Source organism: Melanotaenia boesemani, chromosome 5 (assembly GCF_017639745.1).
Source record: "Melanotaenia boesemani isolate fMelBoe1 chromosome 5, fMelBoe1.pri, whole genome shotgun sequence".
NCBI lineage: Eukaryota > Metazoa > Chordata > Actinopteri > Atheriniformes > Melanotaeniidae > Melanotaenia > Melanotaenia boesemani.
This window is the reverse complement of record NC_055686.1, coordinates 28,200,638-28,219,204: the sequence shown is the minus strand read 5'-3', so window position 1 is coordinate 28,219,204 and position 18,567 is coordinate 28,200,638. Positions and strand designations below refer to the sequence as shown.

General features: G+C 37.6%; 2 protein-coding genes across 8 annotated transcripts in view; both read right to left on the bottom strand.

Annotated features, from left to right (window-relative positions):
- LOC121639294 overlaps positions 1 to 18,567 on the bottom strand; it is a 29,764-nt gene that overhangs the window by 10,547 nt on the left and 650 nt on the right. Inside the window, exons 2-10 of the mRNA XM_041984457.1 lie at positions 16,864 to 17,417; positions 16,657 to 16,752; positions 15,980 to 16,213; positions 15,726 to 15,873; positions 15,622 to 15,648; positions 14,954 to 15,540; positions 9,916 to 9,990; positions 8,873 to 9,061; positions 8,464 to 8,558 (exon numbers count right to left, since the gene is read on the bottom strand). Coding sequence (XP_041840391.1) covers positions 8,464 to 8,558; positions 8,873 to 9,061; positions 9,916 to 9,990; positions 14,954 to 15,540; positions 15,622 to 15,648; positions 15,726 to 15,873; positions 15,980 to 16,213; positions 16,657 to 16,752; positions 16,864 to 17,415 — 2,003 coding nt within the window. The 5' untranslated portion in view covers positions 17,416 to 17,417. The remainder of the gene's footprint in view (positions 1 to 8,463; positions 8,559 to 8,872; positions 9,062 to 9,915; positions 9,991 to 14,953; positions 15,541 to 15,621; positions 15,649 to 15,725; positions 15,874 to 15,979; positions 16,214 to 16,656; positions 16,753 to 16,863; positions 17,418 to 18,567) is intronic.
- Positions 2,123 to 14,946, bottom strand: LOC121639992 (muscle M-line assembly protein unc-89-like). 7 transcript variants are annotated; one of them, XM_041985619.1, is made up of 28 exons: positions 12,836 to 14,946; positions 12,358 to 12,433; positions 11,243 to 11,449; positions 10,901 to 11,112; positions 10,751 to 10,802; positions 10,597 to 10,676; positions 10,421 to 10,516; positions 10,254 to 10,350; positions 10,074 to 10,153; positions 9,916 to 9,990; positions 9,694 to 9,783; positions 9,458 to 9,562; positions 8,873 to 9,061; positions 8,658 to 8,724; positions 8,266 to 8,558; positions 8,080 to 8,128; positions 7,864 to 7,946; positions 7,678 to 7,776; positions 7,300 to 7,360; positions 7,178 to 7,218; positions 6,937 to 7,032; positions 5,654 to 5,726; positions 5,536 to 5,576; positions 5,353 to 5,445; positions 4,718 to 4,796; positions 4,601 to 4,644; positions 4,423 to 4,516; positions 2,123 to 2,667 (listed from the first exon to the last, which is right to left on the bottom strand). In XM_041985619.1, exons 3-28 carry the CDS (start codon positions 11,442 to 11,444, stop codon positions 2,657 to 2,659), a joined length of 2,502 nt encoding a protein of 833 aa, XP_041841553.1. In that variant the 5' UTR covers positions 11,445 to 11,449; positions 12,358 to 12,433; positions 12,836 to 14,946; the 3' UTR covers positions 2,123 to 2,656. The 7 variants fall into 7 exon arrangements, with proteins under 7 accessions (XP_041841553.1, XP_041841558.1, XP_041841559.1 ...); XM_041985624.1 differs by having other exon boundaries at positions 5,359 to 5,445; XM_041985625.1 differs by having other exon boundaries at positions 4,718 to 4,793; positions 5,359 to 5,445.

Sequence of the window (18,567 nt, the reverse complement as noted above, 5' to 3'; positions counted from 1 at the left end):
AGCCGCCTATCTGGGTGAAGGGAATGGCAACAGAGGGGCTGGTGGATGGAAAAGGATAAGATGACCTGGAGGATTTTAAAAGATCTCTTAAGTTTATGTCAGGTGAGCTGGCAAAGCTAACAGCTTAGCAGAGGCGAATGTTTGGGTTGATGGAGGAAGTGAAAGCACTGAAAACACTGCTGATAGAGAATTATAGGAAAATATTTGTACTGGAACAAAGGGCAGATGAACTAAAGCAGTACACAAGAAGAGAGGACATGGTGATTCAAAGTGAGGCAATATTTATTTGTCACACACTACCAAGAAAGTCAGATAAATGAAAGCTAATGATCATATAAAGTAAACCAGCAGATAGCAGAGGAACAATGAATTATCACAAGGAGAAGCTGAGAGGTACCAATGTGTATATAAATAAGCTGTTAACGATGTTGAGGAAACAGAAAAAAACATCATAGACTCGGAACAAAATGTTTGGAATAAAGAACAAGAAGATGAAGATGATGAGGGGACTGAAAGAACTGGAAAAATACAAAAGTACTCAATCAATGGAAGAGAAAAACTGTGTTAAATCAACTGACAGGCATGAAATGAGCTTCAAGAAGAAACAAAAAAGCTTTTCTATATGCAAATATTCCACTGAGCAACAATTTAATGATGAGGTATTGATGGAAGGAACATTTTAATAGTATGAGTGAACTGTAATTTATATAAAATAAAGGGTCATTTAATGGAGAGCAAATAAAGATTTAGTTTAACAGCAGTAACAGAAACATGGTTAAAAGATGGAGGAACGGGTGAAGTTCAGATAGATAAGTTGCATTATTTGTCACGGTTAGAAGCTAGCCGTCGGAATAATGGAGGTAAAAGGACTCACCAGCAGTGTGATCCTGGCTGTGTGCAGACTAAAGGGGTGACAGAGGTCACAATTTCTGACTGTCATCAGAATGTGTGACTTTACTGTCAAGACTTTGCACGTCTTTTAAGACCTGCGTGCAGAGAAATGTGCGCTGTCTGCGTTCACAGATTCTGATGGGTGACAGATTTTTGGTGTAACACTGGGTCACATCTTGGCAATTGTGTTTGCTGGACTTGTAAATGTGTTTCAGGTCAATGTAAAGTTGCTTTATCGTTGGTAAAAGTATTTCCACAATGTATTTAGCTCTTCGTAAAAGCGTTTTGTCAGATTATAACATCTACCATGACATCATCTTGTTTTTTCTTTGCTGTTCTGTGTTTTTTGCCAGTAATTTTAAACATAATCTGAAGAGACAAAATACTAATAATGCTACCAAATGCTGCAACATATGCAAACATTAATAAAAGTGTTGTGAGATGCTCATCAACATGCTGAATTACTGAACTTTAGCAGGTGAGATGATCAGAGGATCTCCACCTCCTCCATCCTCTTTAAGGTGCATGCTTAACCCTTTAAAGCCTATCCCAATAAAACAAAGGTGGAGATAAGTCTTTATTCCACCCTTAACTATATGTAAAAACATAATATACAAAAATACTTTTTGTATATTTACCATTTGTTACCATGTGATATGTGTAAATTATTGCAGTGCATTCTAGTATTATTACTGTAACCACCAGGGGACAGAAGACAAATATCACATTGTGTACAACAGGATTTTTACCATAAAATGATGCAAAAGTTCTCAGAAGCTGTATGTATACCAGACATACAGCGTTTTAAGGTTGTGAACATATAATGTACTTGCACTCTTTAGATTTAGGCTGAGCCGTCACACTGTGGAACACTTGTTTCTCTTTCAGTGATGAACCAAATGTTGTTGCTGTGACAACAATGAACTCGTTTTCCATAATATGAAATCACCCAGCAGAGATTATTAGTTTTACGAGTTTCTCTTTGCAGTTTCCGTTGCTTCTAGTCACACCCAGATCCCAACCAGTTCTGCTGCAAATCTGCACTTCCTGGTAAACTTTCCCAGAGCTGTTAAGTCCCAGGATGCTGCCAAATGGCCCCCGGGTGTCTCACAAGCTTTCGCTCTCTCTTGTCTTGGTATCAGCAGAACACAAAGCTGGGTGCCCTGGTTGGATCCAGCTGCACATTCATTACAGTTAAGATGATGTGCTAATAAAAGAGATGAGTCACACCTGATTCACACGAGTAGTTTATTAAAAAAAAATGCAGCCATTCCAGCTGTTCTCTTTCAGCTGTATGATCGTTACAATTTTTACTTAATGTCAAAGTCTTTCCCCCCATTTCGTATGGCTTATATGTCCGCGTTTGTCACAAATTAACAACCTGTGGTGAGTTTTTGGAGCAACAGAAACAAGTTATAAAAGCAAAACTAACATAAAAACACATTTTCTATTCAAATTAAACATGTAGAAAAACACCACCTCTGGTGTAGAGCTGAGCTTCTGGACTTCACCTCAAATAACTCAGCAATAACACGTTCCCCTTTTCTCTTTTAATATCACATTATTACCAACGTAAAACACAAACCTGCATATTTGAAGCAATACAACCTATTTATTTATGTCTATTAATAATGGTAAACCACATTAAAGTACAAGCTGGCTTCACCAGCTTTCAGGCTGTGCTCATGTCATTCAGGTGGATGAAAAATCAAGAGACTGCTGGTTTGCCTCCTTCACGCTGTTCATCATCTCTGGCCACTTGGCATTAAAACCGCCCTGAAAAGACAGATGGATAATGACTTTGTGCAGGTACAAGATCACAATGAGTGGAATAAAATAAGCATTTAAAGGGGAAAAATAAATCTCTGCTCTGATAAATCTTTTAGCAATCTTTCAGTATCTCAGTGTTCTACACTACATGTAATTTAGTCTTCTTTTAGCTTTTAAATAAAAAAAGCATAACTAATCCTGCACAGGACAGAACACTGACACACACAATAACTCATCAATGTATTAAAATGTAAGTAGTTTTTATTGTAATTTATTTCTACAGCTGCATGAAGGCAATAATACAGTTTTCTACAGTGAAGTACAAACTTCTGGCTGCTTTATTATTTTCTAATAGCTTTAAAAAAATAAAAAAAGAGGGTTTATTATCTTTCATTGTAAGGGGGACATGCAGTGATGTTTATAACTGGGACACCAGCTGCTGTGAGGACATATTGGAGGATTCCTGTTTTATTTAAAAAAAACAAAAACAAACAAAAACCGTTTAAATTAAATTACTTTTTATTACTAGTAACTATAGATCAGCACAGACCTTAACGGTCCATGTTATTCTCAATATAATATGTTTATTCGGTGTTTCTTTAAACATGTTTAGGTACTGAAATGTTGAGAAATCATTTTATTTATCTTATATAGAATACGTCTGTAGGATAAAGTCCTTTTCAGCTTTATGCGCCATATGCAGTAAAAACTGTTGCAACATTAGTGATATAACAATAAAAACAATATAAAACTATTAACAACACAGTGATTAATGACTTTCAGTCCATTTTAAATGTAATAATTGTTGCCGCTGTCGGACGCATGCTGAGTTCAGAACATGTTGCAGTGACAGAAAGGTCAGGTGTGTGTGACACACAGCCGGCCATGTTCACAGTGTGAAGTTAACCTAACGCTCATTTCTACCATTTCCAACAGTTTAATACACAAAAAAAATTACAATTGTTCCCAAATGATTAATTAAAACAGATATTAAAACTACTACATGTTCATTTTCCTTTCATATAGATTTTTATTTTAATTTTTATTTCATGTTACCTTAACTTTTCTGTCCTCTTCCCTGGACTTAAAACCCATGTTTAGCAGCCGCTTTGAAAGCAAACAGGTGTATTTTATTGAGGTACGCTGGCCCCTATGAGACTAACTTGATGTGTTAAATCCAACATGATCTATGAGTTTATGAAATAGAACAAACTCCAGAAGCTCCACAAAAGATTCACAGGAACATTTCTGATTCTGACTGTGACATTATGTCAAAAGACAGCAAAGGTTAAGGTATTAGGACTCAAAAACTCAAAGTCTATGAATACCTCAGAGAGGGGCGATTACCTTTTGTGGAGAATTTGAGCAAGAAACCAGTAACTTTTACTGAGAAGCTGCTGCAAGGATTAAAATTTGGAACAACAGAACGAGCTTGGGACAGACGTCACATGTCGTACTGGGAGCAGCTGAAGAAGCTGTGGACCTCTGAGACCGACATGCAAGGTGTTAGAAAGAATTATCCTAAAGAAAACATGTTCTCTGCACTGTCCCTGTTTGTATTTGAAAAATCTAAAACTTATTTAGTCTGTAAAGCTCCTGGTTAGCTAAGCAGACTAATAAAAAGGTTCACTCAGTGCGACAGGCTTAAATCCCACCAGACAGCAGACTGGGGAAAAAATGCTTCTTCTACTTCACAGCTTAATTTCCTGTGGAAATATGGGTAATTTTCTACTTTAAAATGTGGATTTATAGCAGATTTACCATCTCTCCGAGCTTCTCGGCTTCTTTTTGCTTCTCCTTTGTCCGTGCTGCTTTTTTTTGCTGCAGCTGCAAACATCTGCACCAGATCCTTGACCTGAAACATGTTTTAAGATTTACTGCAAACTGGATCCAAACTGGTAACGTACAGCTGAAACTAGGTTTGCTCTGCATGTCCTACCTTCAAACCAGAGGAAAACCCTGAGAGCTGTTCGGTTTCACGTGCTGCAGAAAAGAGGAGGGTTACAGTAAAGCCACATTTCCTGAATATTTCTGATTAATTGGCAAAATTACGAACATGATGTGGGATCCGCTGATGGATGTTCTGCAGAAAAATTCATTTTGGTGTCCTTACTTCCTGCTGAATTTGCTTCCTTCTGTCAAGAAAAAAAAGGATAAAACAAAAGATATTATTCACACATTTTATACTAAATTATTACCTGCTGACTGTGTTTCTTTTCATGGTGTCATTTAATGGTCCACAGGTTAAAAGTGAATCATAAAATATTCAATTATGTTCAGGCAATTAAAAAAAAGCTGCAAAACAGTGGAAGCTGTTTGGGTTTTTCTTTCTTCCTATTCTTTTTGTGACTCCTTAGAGGGAACAAGGTTTATCCTTTGATATAACCTCTAAAAAATGACTAAAATCAATTTAATTGTTATAAAAAAATATCAATCTTGATCAATTTGAGCCAACAAAATGATCTTTGTGTTGATATTAAGACAACAGCAGAACCCCTGTGCTAGTTTTTCTTTCTCCCCTTCCTTCACTGCTGTTTCCTGGGTCGTGGTAGGTAAAAACTTTGGGCCAAAACTTTGACCTGGAAAATATTAGAAGTGAATAAATGCAGCAAACTGCTGAGGATTATTTGGAAGAGGATGCACACTACACGCTACGACAAAGAAACAAGTATTTTACCATCATTCTCTCACTTTTACCTGCGAGGATTCATCCTCCTCTCTGTGTTTCTCGTTTGGCCGGACTGCTGCTTCCTGGACTGAAAGCATCCGAACCAATTCCTTCACCTGAAATATGGTTTGTGTAACTTATTTATTTATTTTTTTAGCAGCATTTCTGCAAGATAGTTCCCTATTTTATTCAGAAGTCTTCCCTACCTTCACGCCTGTGGAAAACTGAGACTGTGCAGCTTGACACACTAGAAAAGAAAGCAACCATGATGGCTTCAGCTTTTCAATGATTAAAAAAATATTGTTGAAGCAAAAAATGGCATACATGATGATGGATCCTCTTTCTTTGAGGCTGCTGCTGCTGCTGTGGGGGTGATGGTACTTGTTCGTGTGGCATCCTGTCAATAAAGGGAGGAAATAACAGGTGATTTCTTTCTACTTTGCTCAAATTTCTAATTAAAAGAATCCAGAAGATTATTTGATGTTAGACAAGTGATGTGAATTATCTGATTTTATGTGAAATCACAGCTTTTTTCTGCGGTTTAAGGTAAGACCCTCGGTGCAAATGTGTTTTCATGGCTGTTTGTTTTTCTTTGTTTGCATGACCAAACTACAAAGCCCAATGTCAGTAAATGGTATAACAGCAGAAAACAGCTTGAAAACAGCAGTGCTTCATAATCATCAGAAAATCCAGATACATGTTACATAAAAAGACACGGGCAGGATTAATCTCAGGTGATGGAAAGGACGGCTTTAGTGATTTTATTTGAGAACATGTACCAGCATTTCAGCATCAAAGCACTGATGTTAAACTTCATGACACAAGCCTTGTAAATGCTTTTCTTTTACTTCATCCACAAGCATTGACTGGAGCTGGAATTATATAATAATAATCTTTAACGTGTTAATTATGATTTAATATGAACTACAACACAAAATTAAACATGTAACCATAAAAAAACGCTGTTCTACAGTGTTATCAGAGCCACAACAGCCATATATGTCCTCATATATTAGCTACATTTACAACTTTTAAACTGAACAATTTATGTTTTCTAAAGACATTTGGCCAATATCTTTTCTTAAAATTTACTTTTTTATACAGAAAAAGCCACAAACGATTTCACCAGTGAGCATTTAAGGAGATTTTTTTGCTGTCTAAGCATTAGACATAGACCGTGTATGCGTGGGTTCTCTCCAAGTACTCCGGCTTCCTCCCACCATCAAAACACATGCATGTTAGGTAAAAATTCTCCCTGGGAGTAAACGTGAGTGGTTGTTTGTCTCTCGCTTGCTAATTGGTAAAGGAAAAATTGACTAAAGTCAATAAAGTACAGCTTCTCTTCAATATTTTTAGAGTCATAATTGAACTACCAGTTTGTAGAGCAATTATTATTATCCTGGTTTTTAACATTAGTATTTTTCCTCTCTGTTTACGTGACGGTATCACACACAGAGCTCAGTTTGAGTGTCATGAAATGATTAGATTGTTAGCTAAGAAACACCGGATCCTCACAATGAATGAAAGTCAGTAAGTGCAGGATTTCTACTCAGCGGACCGTATAGTGAAGGAATGGACATTTTTAACACAGTAACTTACTACAGTACCTGTGACCGTTTGCGTCCCTCTCTGAATTCCTCCTGTGGTGGAGGCGCTTTTTCTTGTGCTGTGGTAACTGAAAACCTCCTGACCAGGTCTTTCACCTGAAACATGACATATGACTCAAATGATGACATTACTGTAAAAGGTTCTGCTGTTTTTAGAACAGAAACAGATATTTGTGTCCTCATTGCATTTGAAAGTGTAAAACTGTTTTTATTCACTGGGTTATTAGTGAGTCTACTGTACCTTTACGCCAGTGGATAAACCAGACTGTGCAGCTTTATGGGCTGTAGAGAACAAGAACGACATATTTATTTTTTTAGATTATGAATAAAAATCCACTTTTTTTAAACAATTATAAAACATACATGTTGCTGAGACATCTGCCACTGCTGTTATGTTGGTGGGAGTACTTGTATCTTTGGTAATCTGTCAAAAAAGTTGGAAAAATGAATTAATATGTAACCATATTTAGATTTAAACTAGATATTTCACTTAAATAAACATCTCAAATAGTGAAATGAAGTGTAAACCACCTAAACTTTCATTTTCATTTGAAATGTTTTTGACTTAATTGTACTTAATATAGTTCTTTTGTCTTCTGTGGGATTAATAATGTGTTTTTCTTCCAATATGATAATTCTCTGATGCTGTTCCAGTACACCATCCTGCAAGCTGTTTCTTTTAGTCCAACATGCTCTCTTTCATTTGTTTTTTTTTTTCTCTGTTTGTAATAAATTCTTCACCTCTGATTCAGATTGATTGACCTTGACTAAAGCCGAGTCCTTCGTCTTAGGCGGGACCACAGGTGGAATCTTTGAATGTCTCACGACCGATTTGGTTCCCTGAAAAGATGCCAGTTTAATTCACAACGTAGTAAAAACAGAAACCGAACTGAGGTCATGAGAACATGTAACTTTCTGTAACTTTACCTGCTCAGCTGCAGAGAAATCCTGCAGCTGATGGGCAGCTTTTGGGTTTGTGGGTTTTCTGAAGGAGGGTTGTGGAGTAGAAGCTGTTCAGACAGACACACACTCAACATTTATTTATCTTAAAGTAGTCCCAATATTAGTTGAACCATTCATTTAAATGTTTATTATAATATTTATTATCATGTTGAGTTGTAAAAATGATCATTTGGTACATACGTGACTTGTTCTCCTTTATGAATGAAACTTCTGTTGGTGAATTCGTCCTCTAAAAAGTAAATATGAGCTGTGAATTTAATTACTTCACCTGTGCATCTTTAATTCCATTTTTATTAGTTTAAAAAAAAAACTGATTCATTTTGGCTTCATTGATCACCACATATATAATATACGCTTGTTCTTTACCTCATGGGCTGTCTCCACTGGTCTGTCGATGTCCTTTAAAGTTTCTACAATCATCTTTTTTCCTTGTAAATAATCCTGAATTTCTTGGTCAGACTCTGAATCTGATATCTCTGGATTTATCTTCAGTAAAGGTGAGTCCTTCTTCTTTGGTGGGACCACAGGTGGAGATGGTAGCTGCTCTCTGACTGATCTGTTCACCTGAAAATGTTGATGATGATGCTCTGCCTGCTCAGCAGCAGGGAAATCCTGCAGTTGATGGTCTGGTTTAGCGTCTTCAGGTTGGGGCGTAAAAGCTGTAAAAAGGAGACGACAGTCACTCTCAGATTTGCTGATTCATTTATCCAAACAATGATCAAATTCTTCTGTTAGATAAATGAGCATCTTGGACTGACATGACTTTTTCTCCTCCGTTATCGCTGCTGTTGTTGGTGAATTGATCCTCAATGAGACCAGAACATTCTGACACAAAAAAGGGGACCGGTAAAATACATCTTAAAGAAAATTTCTATTTTATTTTCATACTAATCAGACATACTAATGAACACGTTTCTTGTAGGGGTGTTGACTGACGTAATAACTGCAAGTTGAAGTAAATGATGATCTTTACCTCACTGCCCAGCCCCGGTGGTTTGATGTCACTGTTGTCTTCTCTCATCTTATTCTTTCTCTGTAACATATTCTGAATTTCTTGCACAGAAAACCTCTCAGATCTCTCTGTCACGTATGCAGGAGCATCTTTCTTCCTCGGCAGGACCACAGGTGGAGATGATGGCTGCTCTCTGACTGATCTTTCCACCTGAAAGGATTTGATTTATGTTTTAGTGGTTGAGATGTAACAATTGCAGTTGTTTACACTGTTTTCTCTAACAGGAAAACAATATAATACTGTAATGATCTACAAAAGCTGATGCATCAATAACACACTGTATGCACAATTAATCTGACCTCATGGTTATTTTCTACATGCATTTCTAGCTACAGACCATAGAAACTTGAAGTTTACTAGATGTATATTTGAAAAATGAAGGGATGGGGATGTGGAAGATGAGCAAATGTCATCATTTGCAGTTGCAGTAAAGAAAACTGTTTTTTCTTTATTTCTTTTCTCACAGAGTAAGAATTTTACAACTGTGACTAAATCTTGTAAATAACTTTGATAAAAGTATTCATAAACATTAGACATCTTCATCACCTTTGAATCAGATTCCTCTTGATTTATGTTCAGTGAAAGGGAATCTTTCTTTCTAGGTAGGACCACAGGTGGAGATGGTGGCTGTTCTCTGGCTGATCTGTTCACCTAGTGGTCAAGATGTAACAGTTACAACAGCAACTACAGCGTCTAACTACACTTATGGCACTATGACATGGCATAGGAGCAGATAAACTGTACCATCCTGTGTATGTATTGAACATTAAAGAGCGTAGTACCAGTGAAAATGTTTGATCCTGCCTCTGTTTGTCCTTTGATTGGACATCTGGTTCTGAGTGAATGATTGGTGGATGCTTGCCAACCATACCCTTCACAAAAAAGAAAAAAAAAATTTTCAGGATAGAATTTTTATCCTTTAAAATGACAGCATGTTAGATTCTGCAACACATAAAGATAAAAAAGTGATCTAAAGTGGAGGAATTTGTTCATTAATCAGTTACCTGTGACGGTGTCTGAGCCCACTGGTGTCTCTTCTTTGGTCTGACTGCTGAAGCAGTCGGAGTCTCCGTGTACATCTGAAGGAAGAAACAGAAAACTATTATCATCATACATGCAAATGGAAATTCCAAGTCATTCAATTCCAACTAATCTGCTGCACCTCAGGGGAGTAATCCTGCAGCCACGGCCTCGACTTTATCTTTGCAGTGGTTTGGAGAGACACATCTGGAGCTGCAAACCCTGCGAGAAAAGAAGATTCCCAATTTTTAATAATAGTTGCTTCATTTTTATCCTGATTAGCAAAATCTTGTGAATAAACTGTTCTTTTCTTTATACATACAGTCCTCAGGCTCCTCCTTGGTTCTGACTGTTGTTACTGTGTAGTCATTGTAGCGTTCAGCGCTCCATACGCCCTTCATGTCTCCACTCAATGTATTCTAATGAAGGCAATAAGCCACAATGCTACAAAGATTTTTATTTTATGTTTCAAAACAAACAATTAAGTACCTCTGGTAATGGCTGACGCTTTATATTTTTCTTCTTAAGACAGAATCCATCTTCAGGGTTTGCTGCTACTGAATGCTCCCTAACTGGTCTGTTGACCTAAAAAACATTTATTCCATTTGTGAAGAAATGATCACACGTACAGTGAAGTCAAACAGTTGTTTGTGCCTCTGCTTCACCTGCAGATGGGTGGAGAGCTTCTCTTGGCCTGACTTTGACCTTGTTGTTCTGTGGGAGGAGCGGTGAGGAGCCATAGAAGCTGTTGTGAAAAGACACATCAGTCAGATTGTTGTGCAAATTCTCAATGTGACCGAATTTGAACCCAACACACACATGATTTGTATTCGTCTCTCCTGTTGCTCATCCTCGGAATCTCTGGCAAAGTCTGTGAAGTTGAGGTGGAAAGTTAAAAGTGCTTGATGACACGTTTACCTCTAAACCTTAAATTTGACTGCTTGACCTAAATAAACCTGAATGTTTTACCTCTTTCTTGATATTGACTCTCTTTGTTTGAGGATATTTATCGTAATCCGCCTCATCTTCCCAGCACATCTCCCAGTTGTACTGCTCTTTCTTTGGGATCCTCACTCCCTTTGGCGTACAGCCCATCTTCCCCTGGTGAATTCTCAACCCCTGATAAGTTGTGAATTTAGTCCAGCCACAGTGACAAACCTGGAGACTCTGGTCTTTAGTTTCTGTTCAAGACATATTCTGATTGTTAATTCAACTAGAATAAATATCCTTGTTACTGGTTTGTCTTCACTGCTTGTCTCACAGTGTAAGAATTTTAAAATGAACACAGCAATAATCATTTAGAAAACTCACCTGTCTTAAAAGAGCTACAAACATCCACCTTGAGATCCACTTGGACTTTTGGTGGTCCCACATAGCCCCACATGTACTGCTGTTCAGGCTCTGTAACCCTTATACCCTTCGGCGTGCATCCCATCCTACCCTGGTGGATCCTCAGGCCCTGGTAGGTCGTCACTTTGGACCAGCCACAGCAATGGCAAACTTGGAGGCTCATCTTTGCTGTTTGTGTACAGAAAACATGAATAAAAGCATATAATGGAAGTGCAAGTTCAATAATCTTTTGTCTTTCTTTCCGTTTAAATTCCTCCGTGGCAACCAAGAGCTAAATGAGAAGGTTTCTGTCTCCTTTTTACAGGAATCGTATGATTTATTGCAGTCAAACCACCGCAAAACTCTTTCTACCATTGTTTTCCTATAGGTGCTCCTGATGATTCTCTGCTTTGTTTTCTCACAGAAGCCGGAAGATGTTTTCAGTTAAGATTTTTAACAGGTTTAGCAGCTGGTCGTCTGCCTTTTCTGTTTGGGTTTGATTGCATATTTGTTGCTGTCTTTTGCATCTTTGTCTCATTTTTCTTTTCTTCTCCTCTTTTCTTCATGTTTCTTCTGTCAGGTCCAGCATTAACGTGTAATTCAGCAATAACCAAATTTAAAAATAAAGAACAATATCCAAGTGTCAAGGGGAGTCTTATGTTCACAAAACATTGATCCCTTTATATCCATTAATCTCTCCCATGTTCAGCGTAACACGGCGGAAAAAAAATCATCATTCTGTTTGCTAACATGCTGTACGAAGCAAGCTAAAGGAAGAAAAAATAAAACAAACAGAAATAAAATGTACTTCTCTGGGTTTTGTTGCACAGCAACTAAATGCACATTTCACAAGATAATGACTTTTAGTAAAATATTAATGAGAAATATATCAAGATAAAGCTCTTTAGTTTTTAATTAAATAGCTCTTGGCAGTGACATAACATAAAAGCAGAGAATTCCTGTCATGGTGTGATGAGGAGGAAGGACCTAAATGCACGGTGAGGATGGAGACAGTTGGAAGTAGGAATACAAATAATATTAATAAAAAAAAACTAAATACACTTGACTGGCATGATAAAAAAAAAAGGGTAACTCACAGACTTACTGATGATACTGAAAATGTAATAAAAGCAGAAACAAACTGGTACAGGATTGACATGGAGTGATGAGGATCTGGGAAGAAAATAAAGAAACAAGTATTTATACAAAAAAACTAGAACTAAACACGGAGCAGGTGTTACAGTCAGTAACAGAGGAAAAGCCAGGAACAGAAAACTTAACCAGAACTGGAAACCAAGAACACGAAATAACACCAGAACCAGACATGTGAACTAACCCAAAACAGAACCACCAGTAAAGATGCTGCTCTTTAAACAACACCGGCGCTGAAGCTATTAATAAATAAATTCGTACATTTAAATGTCCTTCAGTTGGCTTCTTCATTTTGTTCTGAGACTTTACTGATGCAGCTTTAACCACGAACTCCGTGTAAACTTACTGAATGAACTTTCTCTTTGCTCATTTAGTTTCTAAATCCCCTTCAGGATGAAGGTAATAACAGAACAGATTTCCTACCTTCTAGTTCTGCTGGCGCAACATCAATAAAACGGTATTGTTATTGTGATGTTTTTCAAGCCTTCCCTCCTCAACGAGTTTTAGTTTCGTTTCAGGGACCAACAACCGCTTTTTTTCTTTTTTTTCCCCCCCCCCCCCCCCACCCCCCTTTTCTTGAATCTTGACTTGATTCTGAGACCCTTCTGCTCAGAGGAGCGGGAGTCAAAGACACGAGGCCTGTGTATAAAACTATTTATTCATATGGTATTTCAAACTTATGATAAACACCCGGATAAAACATTTCCCACTAACATGCCTAAACTGAAAATAAGTTTTCGCCTGTCGTGGAGGAAGTGGCTTAGTCACTTTCTCCACCACAGACAGGAAAGAGTCGAGAGTTTTAAACACAACAATAATATGAAACAGAAGGGGGAAGAATTTAGAGAGAAATGCCTGCTGTTGTTCTTATATTGTTTTATGACATGTTAACATTAGATTGCCATGCATATTTAATACACATATCACATAGTTATACATTTAACATGTTATACAATATACATTTTCATCTTACTGAAGTTGACTTTTCTCTAACAGATGAGCAAAATGGTTTTAAATGTAGCACCATGTTGATATTTATTTAACCATTAGAGCCGTATCAGACATAATAAGGGCTGAAAAAAATGACTGATATAATTACCTACTGATAATACAACGGGACAATGGTGTTTATTTTCAACTTTTGCTGAAACTTAGACCCTGATACTCACAAGAAGATAAAAAAAAATCCATTTCATTGGTTTATTGCAGTTGTTGCAGGCATATTAACGGACACAAACATTTCAGAACTAAGAATACATTGAGCTCTCTACATGTCCCAAGAAACCAAGAACATGAATAATAATAATGCTGCTTGTGGAGCAATTCTTTATTTACTTTCAGTATGTTTAGTTTTTCTTTTTTTTCTTTTTTTTTTTCTTTGTTTGTTTTTTTTTTTTTTTTTTTTGCTTGTTTGTTTTTTTGTTTTGTTTTTAGAAAATATGGCCAGTGTGGCATCAACACAAACTAATTCCACTGTTACGTGCTCTTAGAAAAGTAATGATTAGCAGCTGCTAGGTGCTGCTAATACAATGCATTTAATCATCATTTAATGAGCATCTCTGGTAAGACTTTCTGACATTTTGCTGTTCTGGAGCAGCAGGTCAGTGTTAGCACATTGTCAAGGAGGAAAGACATCAGCATCGATCTAAGAGAAGCAGCTATTGCTGCCCATCAAACTGGGAGGGTTATGGGATCATTTCCTTCCAATTTAAAGACATCAATTAACAATGAAAAGATCATTCACAAAAATCACATTTAAAAGAATTGACAATCTTCCCAGCAGAGGATACCCCAGCAAGTCCTTAAGATCAGACCATGGAATGCTCGGAGAAACAACCAAAGAGTCTCTAACTAAAAAATGTCCTCTGTTGTGGAGGTTCCTGTCTCCACTTTTTGAATGCTAGGAATCTATTTGTCTGGGTTGTTGTAGACACAATAAGATGTCTCTTGCGGTAATTCTGTTTTGTTTATAATCTTGACATTAACTGATGTCAGCAATGCTTTTGTTCAAGCTCATGGGTCTACTTTCAGACGTGCTCATAGTAATTTGTATAAAATCAAGTTAAATACGTCGTTGACCCTTGTGGAGCTGCTGTTGTCAAGCGAAGAGTTAAAAACGCTGCGAAAAGTTGGAATAAACAACTTGCAAATAAATTTACAGCATTTACAAAAATAATGGCTTACTTTTGATTGTAACAAGAATAAAAAATAAGTGATCTTACCCATAAAAAACAATGTTTTAAGATCATTTTCATCATTCAAATCAATATTTTGTAAAAACATTTGCCCAAATGAGACTAATAAGTAATGAAAGTGTAATGTACATTAGTCTAACCCAGAAAAGGAGACTTTTGGTTCTGAACATGTAAAAGCTAGTCTAACTCAAAAAGTTGTCAAAATGTGAATTTAAAGTTGTGGAAAGATAAAATAAAAGTTTTGGGCTACACTTTGAAACTGGTGTCCCCCATCACCACCCCCTACCTGCCTTCTGATAAACACAATAAAATCTTGGTTTATTAAAATTCAAAACTTTGTCTAGACAGATATGGAGCACAGACGTCTCCATTCTTCCTCCAATGACTTTTCAAAATCTTTCCCAGCAGTAATAACCAAAGGCTCAGAGTTTTTCTCATCTTGCCTCATATGTGGACTGAAATATGGGTAAAGCTGGTCTTTAAAGGAGCAGTTTGTGAATGAGTAGATGTGAGACCGAGCCGTCACATCGTAGAAGGAGACGAGACCTTTCTTGTGGTCCACCAACACCCCCACTTTAGTAGGTTTCTCTTTCAGAGAAAGACGAATTGGTGGTGCTGTCATGGCTGCGTAGTTCTCCTCCTCATAGTGGACCAGAACCCAGTAACCATTATCTGGGCTCAGCGTGAGCTTCCCCTTGCGGTTGGCGTCGCCTCTCGCCACACCTAGATCCCACCCGGTTTTCTTGTTGACCTCGACTTCCCAGTATGATTTCCCAGAGGTGAAGCTGTTGATCGCCAGGACACTGCCGAAATGACTGAACCTCTCAGGATCCTCCTCCACGTTCTGGTCCTCTCCTCCATCTTTCACTTCTTTCCCATCATCAGAAACAACGAGGCGCTGGTGCGCAGTGGTCCGATCCAGCTGCACTTCAACTGTTAAATCCAACAGAAAACTGATTAATAAGTTTAAACCTTTTTTGGTTTTACGATAATAAAATAAATGATGTCATGTACCTTTAAACTTTGTGAGTCTCTCAAGTTCTGTGAAGTGAAGAAGAGTTTCAGATCAACAAACGCATCATTTCTTTCACTGTTACTGTTGTGGACTGAACTCTTACCGATGCAGGCCAGCTTCTCCAGTTCCTGTTGAATCCTTTCCATCATTGTTGTTGTGGTTTTTTTCATGGTGCCAAAAGACAGAGACGTGTCAAGCTCCACCTTAGTCCAGTCCCTCATGTCATCCTGGACTATAACAGACGGGTACCTCTGACAAACAGAAAGGTGAAAGGATCCGTTAACGGCTCTAACACAGTAATGAATTAAAACGAAAAGAGGAGGAAAAATTTCTAAGATGCTACAAGTTTCTTCTCACTTGTAAGAAAAGGATGTGATCCTCTAGCACAGATATGTCGTCCAAGTCAGAAATCATCTTCTCGAGTTTGTTGATTTCAGCTTCCAGCTCATCTTTCAGGTCTTTTGCTTCTTTTTCCAACAGCTGTCTCCTGTCTCCCAGCGGCTTCAGCACTTTCTCCTGGGCAGTCTCCAAAATGGCAAGCACGGCTCTGAACACGGCCTCAATGTCCCACCACTCGTTTTCCAGGTGGTCCTGGAAATGGGTTTGTATCGCATGTGATATGACTTTACAACACCTCACAGAAAGTCAAGTTCTAGCATTGCTAACATGTCCACATTGTCATTGGTAACAGTCAAGATATGGATACTGGAGGATGTTTCCGGTTACTGGTTGCAGTGTGAGCTAAGTGGTTTCTTGCAGTAGTACAACTTATGGAGGATCTGAACTTGTGTACCCCTTGGATTTGTAGTTGTTCAGTCTTGAGTAAAAAGAAGAAAAAGGTTTACTTATAGATTCATGTATTTAGATGTGTCTATGTGTGTGTGTGTGTGTGTACCATGATATAACACAGACTTAACTGATTTAAAAAGGGTTTTTGCTGTAGCTGAGGTGGAAAAGCAGACAACCCTTCACCCAGACAACCTCTTGAAGTGTCTGAACACTGAACGTACATGTTTGATTCTTTTGCAGCTTACCTTACAAGTCTTTAGAGCAGCATTTATCTCATCCAGTTTAGTTTGCCTCTTCTTAATTTCCTGTTGTAACTCCGTCTTGGTGTCTTCAAGCTGAGACTGCAGAGGAATATGTGGATTTTACAAAATTCAGAGAGACTCTAGTATTTACAGCAATATTACAATAGAAGAACTATTTCATGGACAAGCAGGTGAATGAATTTAACACACCTTCTTCTTGTGCCATTCGTCTTCAGCCGAGACAACTTCCTCCTGACCTTCTTCCACACATCGGATACAGATACACTTCTGCTGCTTCCTGCTGTACAGCTCAAAGGTACGTCCATGTGTCAGACAGGCCCTTAAATCCAAGTTCTCTACAGGCTCCACCAGCTTGTGGCCCTTCAACCTTTCAGCTAAATAATGATTCTGCAGGTGGATTGAACAATATGAGGCCAGACACACAAGGCAGGACTTCTCAGCCTTCCGTTTTGGTCCCAAGCAGATGTCACAAGCCACTTTGTCAGGATCTTCAACAATTACTGCATCCTTCAGCTGCTGGGTTAAATCTCTGAGCACTATATTCACAGTAGGAGTTTTGTTGATATGGGTTTTGCAAAGGGGACACTCGCTGGACAGAAATTTAAGATGGCTTTGTAGGCATGAGTTGCAGAAGGAGTGGCCACAAGCTGTAGTGACAGGCTCGGTAAATGGTTCAATACAAATGACGCAGGTTAAATGCTTCTCGAATGAGCAGGGCTTGCTGGGTGAGCTGGAGGCCATGTCTGCTTAAAGACAACATAACAAGTTCATGTGTTAGAAAATATCAGAGTTAAGCTTCTGATTCTTTCTTTACAGCAGTTCAAACAGAGACGCTTTGTTCAGTTTTATTTCAAAATAGTTTTGCAGTTTTCATGGAAGTTTAGGTGGTTGCTCCTCATATCAGACCAAATATGGCTGCACAGCACAAGTATGGTAGAAATGATAAAAATACTGAATAAAGTAAAGTTGTGCTTGTTTATCTTCTCCATTTTTTCAGGCTCTGGGATAAAACAAACATTTATTTGATATTTTGGGCCAGGGGGAAAAAAAGCTGAAAAAAATTGGGCATTATCTTATATTGTCTCTACCTTTGATGAATACTTAATGATATTTCATTTAACTTTGTGTTCATTTTATTTATTTATTCCTTTATTTATTCATTTTATTTGTTTTCAGTAAAAGGATGAAAAGATACTTTATCATTCTTACATCATCATCATCTCTTGTCAGCCTTACAAATGAATAGAATCTCTCTTCTTTTCATTCTTGCATGAAGCATGACAAACCATCAAACACAGGTCACGGTGCATATAAGAGCTACCAAAAGCCATATAAAGGATAAAAAGATAAAAACATTTTAATTAAATTATTTTCATTCTATGTATTATTTAAAGTAATTTATGTATATAAAATAAGGGTTTTCCTTCATTTTTTCTGTACGTGGCCTTTTATTCTTTGAGATTATTGGTCTGTTTAACACACACTGGCCTTAATGTGAGCTAAAATTATTTAAGGTTTCACATTTCTGGAGGTGTCCCAACTTTTTCCTGGTGCTCCCTTACTTGTTTGTTACTCTGAAACTGAGCAAAACAACATGAATATGGTGGTGGCTACAAACAATCTTAACATGGGTACTCAAACTTTTGCTTCTGGATTCAGTTTATTCAAAAACAAGAAGCTTTTTTATTTCCTTACACAACTAAAGGAACTCACTCTCTTTAATCTGTCAATGGTTTGTGATCTGCTGAGTCAGCAAAGTGACTGTAAGAGGAAAACGTGTGAAACATGGCTTAATATCCTACTCTGAAGGGAAGCATGAGGCGCTTTACCACTAACTATTCTACTTCTGATTGTGATCCAGGTTTCTCTTGTCAAACAGAGACAACAAAGATT